This window comes from Coffea eugenioides, unplaced genomic scaffold (genome assembly GCF_003713205.1).
Source record: "Coffea eugenioides isolate CCC68of unplaced genomic scaffold, Ceug_1.0 ScVebR1_2679;HRSCAF=3752, whole genome shotgun sequence".
NCBI classification, from domain to species: Eukaryota; Viridiplantae; Streptophyta; class Magnoliopsida; order Gentianales; family Rubiaceae; genus Coffea; species Coffea eugenioides.
The window spans coordinates 1,105-7,957 of NW_020863188.1; the positions used below are offsets into that span (position 1 = coordinate 1,105).

Genomic DNA, 6,853 nt, shown 5'->3' on the forward strand with positions numbered 1-6,853 from the left:
TCCCTTTATTTATTTCCTTTCGAGTCAAGTTGTCCAAAATTCTGTTTTCATGTTCTAAGTTTGCTATCCGCAATTTCCAGATTTGTTACTTCGTGTTCTTGCGTTATTTTTCCAGATTTGTTACGTCATAAACTTGTGTCTAGTTGTTGTTAATTGCTGTGGTTAGTCTTGTTTGGTCCAGCCTTTTCTTTTGTGTCTTATTCTTGATTCTTTGTTTGAGTCTTGTTTCTATCCTGTTATATCCATTCAATTCCAGTCTTTTTGTTCTATTTGATCATTCGAGGTTACTGTTCATCCGAAAAAAAAATCAGTTTGTAGCAAGGGTTTTAGAGTCCTATCTAGTTATTACCTTGTGTTCTTGTTTACATACAAAAAAAAAATATATAAAAAAAAATATAGCTGGCTAACCTTACAAAAATTCCTGGAAATCTGTCTTGATCAAAACTTGGGTTTCTTGAAGTTCCTGATTGTTTAAAACCACAATCTTGAAGTTCTTGGAACTTTAGTTGGGATTCTTGAAGCCAACCAAAATCTGTCTTGATCAAATCGTGAAATCTTGGATTGTTTGGGGAGGAAATCATCTTCAATTTTGTGTTTCTTGAATTCTGGAAATTAACATCTTGAATTCTTGAAAGAATCTTGAAGTTTCTGGGTTTTGGGAACCAAATCTTGGTAAACAACAAGGCTGCAAAATTTCAGCTGCCAAAATCCTTGTGTTCACTACAACAATCTTCTTTCTTGACTAAGAACATTTTAGCCACGAAATTTGACTCTTCTTGGCTGATTAGAAAACAAAAACAAAGGAAGAAGAAGAATATTCAGCCTATTCAAGTCAAATTTCCCAACCTATTCAAGTCAAATTTTCCAACCTGTTCAAAGTCAAATTTTCCACCCTTGTTCCCAAAAACAACCAAATCAGTTCCAATCTTGAACTTGACCTTAGAATTTATGGGAACCAGCAAATAGGAAGACTAATCCTTGTTTCCAAAGGATTAAGGAAGAAAAGTCAGCCTTGGGTTTCCAAAACAGTCCTACCGCAACACAAATTCATCTTCCATTCGGATTCCATCTTTGCAACCATTGGGGAATTTCTGTCCAATCATTAATTCTGGAAATTTTTGTGCATCATTAGGTCAGTTTTAAGTGTCATTCTGAATCCTCTAAGTGTCCATTTACCTACCAAAACACTGACCAGAAATGCAGCAACCAGCAGCTCAAAATTCCAGTTTTGGGTAGAGTTTTGTCTAGGATCCTTAAAATTCAACTCTGAGTCATTCATTGAGTCGTGGTCAGTCTCTTCATCTTTTGTTTTTTTTCGTTCAAAGTGCTACAATCTTGTGACCCTGGTTGGTAAGTCGATCCACACTAGAAGGAGTTCTAACTTCTTCGAGGAGTTGACCGAGGAGCCTTGAAAATACCTTGGTGAGTTCATTAGAGTGTTCAAACACGAGAGCGAGAGTAAACACGTGAGGAAGTGTGCGAGATAAACTTTGCTTCTTTCCATTATTATTTTTTTTACCCTACCATGGCTAACGAGGGGGGAGCAAGCTCCCAAGCTTTTGATCTTAAACTTTTCACAGAAGCAATCAAAGGCGAATTGGGACGCATGATGGACCAAAAACTTGAACTAATGCATCAACGCATTGACAGCTTAGAGTTGTCTCATGGAAGCTCCAAAGGCAGCCGTGGAAAGGCTTATGCACATGAGTCTACCGACTCTAACTCAGACAACAACTATGAGCATAAGCAAAGTAGGTCCAAGCGTGAAGCTAGGCCTTCAAATGACCACATTCCGGGCATAAAGATGAAAATTCCGCCTTTCCAAGGACGATCAGACCCCGATGCCTACTTAGAGTGGGAGAAGCGGATTGAACTTGTCTTCGATTGCAATACTTACTCGGAGGAGCAAAAGGTCAAGTTGGCCGTGGTCGAATTCACCGACTACGCCGTTGTGTGGTGGGATCAACTCTCTACTAGTCGAAGGAGGAGTCGTGAACCTACCATACAAACTTGGACGGAGCTAAGACGACTAATGAGGAAGCGTTTCGTACCAAGTCACTACTACCGTGACTTGTACCAAAAGCTTCAAACCCTCAACCAAGGAGCACGAAGTGTCGAGGACTATCACAAGGAAATGGAAATACTCATGCTACGGGCAGACATCATGGAGGATCGAGAAGCAACAATGGCACGCTTCTTGAACGGATTAAGGCCCGAAATTGCTGATCAAGTGGAGTTACACCACTATGTGGAACTTGGGGACTTGGTGGAGAAGGCCATCAAGATTGAAAGGAGGATTAAGAGGAAGGATTCAACTCGGAGTTACTCCAACTTTTCACCCTCTTATCCCCGAACTACACCACCAAAGAAAGAGGATAAAGGGCCGAGTAATTCCATCCCTTCAAGACCGAGGCCGGATACGACTAAGTGGGAGTCTAAAGCAACACCAAAGACTGCCATTGAGTTGAGCTTGGGGCGAAATCGAGATACTAGATGCTTCAAATGCCAAGGCCGAGGGCATATTGCTAGCCAATGCCCGAACCAACGCACTATGATCATCTTACCCAATGGTGAGTTTCTCACTGATGATGAAGATGAGAAGGAGGAGTTGCCATCCCTTGAGGAAGAAGAGGAAGCATTGCCCATCGATGAACGAGTTGGACTCGTTGTCAGACGAGCCTTAGCAACCCAAGTGAAAGCCGCTGACCATGCACAAAGGGAGAACATTTTCTACACCCGTTGCTATATCAAAGGCAAGGTATGTAGTTTGATCATAGATGGAGGTAGTTGTGCTAATGTTGCTAGTGCCTTGATGGTGGAGAAACTAGCACTACCCACTCTACGACATCCAACACCGTATCGTTTGCAATGGTTGAACGATAGCGGGGATGTTCGTGTGACCAAGCAAGTCCAAGTACCTTTCCGAATTGGAAAGTATGAGGATGTGGTGTTATGCGACGTGGTCCCTATGCAAGCATGTCACATACTATTGGGGAGACCATGGCAATTCGACAAGGGAGTTACATTCGATGGCATTACTAATAAATACTCTTTCAAGCAAGGCGAGAAGAGGATTGTGCTTGTGCCACTCACTCCTATTCAAGTTCGTGAAGATCAAGAAAGCTTGATCAAGGAAAGTGAGCTCGAGAATGAGAAGAAAAAAATAGAAAAAGCCGAGAGCTCAACAGAAAATGATAAGGCCGAGAAAATTGAGAGGAAAAAAACATATGGTGAGCCGGCCAAAATTGAAAAGAGAGAGAAAAGGCAAAATCTATTGATAAAAGCCAATGCAGTAAGAAAAGTTTTGAGTGTTAATACACCCATCTTTGTACTTTTGTGCAAAGAGGTGTTGGTTGTTACAAGTGATCTTACTAACACTCTACCATCTAGTATTGTCTCTCTTTTGCAGGATTATGAGGATGTCTTTCCCGATGAGATTCCAAATGGACTACCACCAATAAGGGGAATTGAGCATCAAATTGACTTGGTTCCAGGTGCCCCACTTCCTAACAGACCAGCCTACAAAATGGGTCCAGATGAGACAAAGGAGCTCCAACGCCAAATCGAAGAGCTTCTAACAAAGGGATGGGCACGAGAAAGCTTGAGCCCATGTGCGGTTCCCGTCATCTTGGTGCCTAAAAAGGATGGAAGTTGGCGAATGTGCACTGACTGTAGGGCCGTTAATGCAATAACGGTAAAATATCGTCACCCTATTCCTAGACTTGATGATATGTTAGATGAGCTATATGGTGCTGTGATTTTCACTAAAATTGATCTAAAAAGCGGTTATCATCAAATTAGGATGAAAGAGGGGGATGAATGGAAAACAGCCTTTAAAACCAAACATGGCTTGTACGAGTGGTTAGTTATGCCATTTGGACTAACTAATGCACCTAGTACGTTCATGAGATTGATGAACCATGTACTTCGTCCATTCCTTGGAAAATTTGTAGTTGTATATTTTGACGATATCCTGATTTATAGTAGGAGCTTAGATGAGCATGTTGAACATGTGAAGCTTGTTCTTGATGTACTTCGAAGGGAAAAGCTCTATGCTAACCTTAAGAAGTGCTCCTTTTGTACTGATCAACTTGTCTTCCTAGGCTTTGTTGTGAGTAAACAGGGAATCAAAGTGGACGAGGAGAAGGTTAAAGCAATTCGAGAATGGCCTACTCCAAGCACGGTGGGTGAGGTACGTAGCTTCCACGGTCTTGCTAGTTTTTATAGACGATTTGTTAAAGATTTTAGTACCATTGCTGCACCTCTAACTGCTGTAATTAAGAAAAATGAGCCATTTGTGTGGAGAGATGCTCAAGTATGTGCTTTCCAAATGCTTAAACATCAACTCACACATGCACCACTACTTGCATTACCATGCTTTGACAAGATGTTTGAAATAGAGTGTGATGCATCTGGGGTGGGTATTGGAGCTGTCCTAATGCAAGAGGGCAAACCAATTGCATACTTTAGTGAAAAACTCAATGGGGCAGTTTTGAACTATTCCACTTATGATAAGGAGTTGTACTCCTTAATCCGTGCTTTAGAAACTTGGCAACATTACTTGAGACCAAGGGAATTTGTCATACACACTGACCATGAGTCGCTTAAGCACATTAAGTCACAATACAAGTTGAATAAGCGTCATGTTAGGTGGATTGCATTTATTGAAACCTTCCCTTATGTGATTAAGTACAAAGTGGGGAAAACTAATGTTGTTGCTGATGCATTATCACGTCGGTACTCTTTGCTTACTCAACTTGATGCAAGGTTGTTAGGATTTGAATTAGTTAAAGAGTTATACACCAATGACCCAGATTTCTCAGGTATTTATGACTCTTGTGGTTCAGCAACTCAAGGTAAATTCTACATCCTTGATGGATTTCTTTTCTACCTCAATCGACTATGTATACCTAACTGCTCTATTCGCTCTTTACTTGTTAGGGAAGCACATGGAGGTGGCTTGATGGGACACTTTGGCGTGGCTAAAACCTTAGCTATCCTTCAAGAGCACTTCCATTGGCCAAGGATGAAACGAGATGTGGAGCGAATGGTGGCTAAATGCATTACTTGCCACAAAGCTAAGTCTAAACTTCAACCCTATGGCCTTTATAGTCCTTTACCTGTACCTAAGGAACCTTGGACCGACATTTCCATGGATTTTGTTTTAGGGTTGCCTAGGTCAAAGAGGGGAAATGATAGCATCTTTGTTATTGTTGACAGATTTTCAAAAATGGCACATTTTATACCATGTCACAAAACAGATGATGCATCGCACATTGCTGATTTGTTTTTCAAAGAAATCATTAGATTGCATGGCATGCCTAGGACAATTGTCTCTGATAGGGATGTCAAATTTTTGAGTTACTTTTGGAAAACTTTGTGGGGAAAATTGGGTACCAAATTGCTATTTTCTACTACTAGTCACCCACAAACTGATGGCCAAACTGAGGTTGTCAATCGTACACTATCTACACTCTTGCGTGCCATCATTAGAAAAAACATTAGAACCTGGGAAGAGTGTTTACCCCATGTTGAGTTTGCATACAATCGTACGGTGCATAGTTCTACTCATTTTTCACCATTTGAAATAGTCTATGGTTTTAACCCTTTAACACCACTAGACTTATCACCTTTACCTTCTTCTGAGCACATTAACATGGATGGTGCTAAACGAGCAGATTTTGTCAAGAAATTACACCAGCAGGTACGCCTAAACATTGAGCGAAGGATGGACCAAGTTGCTCAACGGGTTAACAAGGGACGCCAACGCGTTGTGTTTGAACCTGGTGACTGGGTGTGGTTACATCTACGCAAGGAAAGGTTCCCAGTCCAAAGGCGCAATAAATTACTTCCCCGAGGAGATGGGCCGTTCCAAGTCATCAAGCGCATCAATGACAATGCTTACAAACTGGACCTACCCGGTGAGTACAATGTGAGCGCTACATTCAATGTCTCTGATCTATCTCCTTTTCTTGCAGACGATGAAGTTGATTTGAGGACAAATCCTTTTGAAGAGGAGGGGGATGATACGAACCAAGAGACACCATTGCGAACTATTCGAGTTCCCCTAGGACCCGTAACTCGAGCACGAGCTAAGAAGATGAGGGAGGAACTCCAAGGACTTGTTCATGAGATACAAGGCCAAGAAATTGTCCCCAAGGTCATTGAGGGACTTGAGCATGAAGGAATGAAAGCCATCCATGTAGTGCACGTCAAAGAGAACCATGTGTGACCCTTCTCTAGTCACATTTGCTGTTTTAATTAAGTCATTGTAATAAGGGCTTAATGGTCCATAGCATTGCTTATTTACCTAAGCGATGACCTCATAAGGTTATTTACCTAAGCGATGACCTCATAAGGTTGTTTACCTAAGGGATGACCTCATAAGGTTTGGTCAAGCCCACAATTCTTAGTCTTATGGAAATAGTCAAGCCTACAATTGTTAGTCTTAGTCAAGACCACAACTCTAGACTAGTTCCACATTTAGTTGTTCATCTCTATGTAAGGCTATAAATAGCCCACACTTCCAATGGATTTAGGCATTCAATCAATAAATCAGATTTTGAGAGTTTTCTTGGTTTCTCCAAGGCTTCTTGAATACCTTAGAATTTCTCTAGGTGTTCGTGACTTATCAATCTAGAATCGCACTAGGTTGTGGCGTCTTCTACCATTATACCAAGGTTCGTTAACCACGTGATTAACGGGTTGAGGTCATCCGCTCCAAACTTGGTGTCCTCTTGTCGATCCTGAATCTAATCTTTTACGGGTTTCGTCACAAGGTTGGCGACGTTCGTATCACAACCATTCGGTTTGTATACCCCTTTACCTGTGCCTACTACACCTTGGATCGATA

At 41.4% G+C, this 6,853-nt stretch overlaps 1 protein-coding gene across 1 annotated transcript; it reads left to right on the plus strand.

Annotated features, from left to right (window-relative positions):
• Positions 1-1,525: 1,525 nt before the first annotated feature.
• On the plus strand, positions 1,526-6,007 carry LOC113757055 (the record flags this gene model as incomplete). The annotated part of the gene is made up of 7 exons (XM_027300463.1): positions 1,526-1,823; positions 1,890-3,019; positions 3,410-3,671; positions 4,104-4,733; positions 4,857-5,637; positions 5,791-5,921; positions 5,979-6,007. Coding segments are annotated over exons 1-7 (3,261 nt in total), but the record flags the coding sequence as incomplete, so codon positions are not given.
• Between the last annotated feature and the right edge of the window lie 846 nt (positions 6,008-6,853).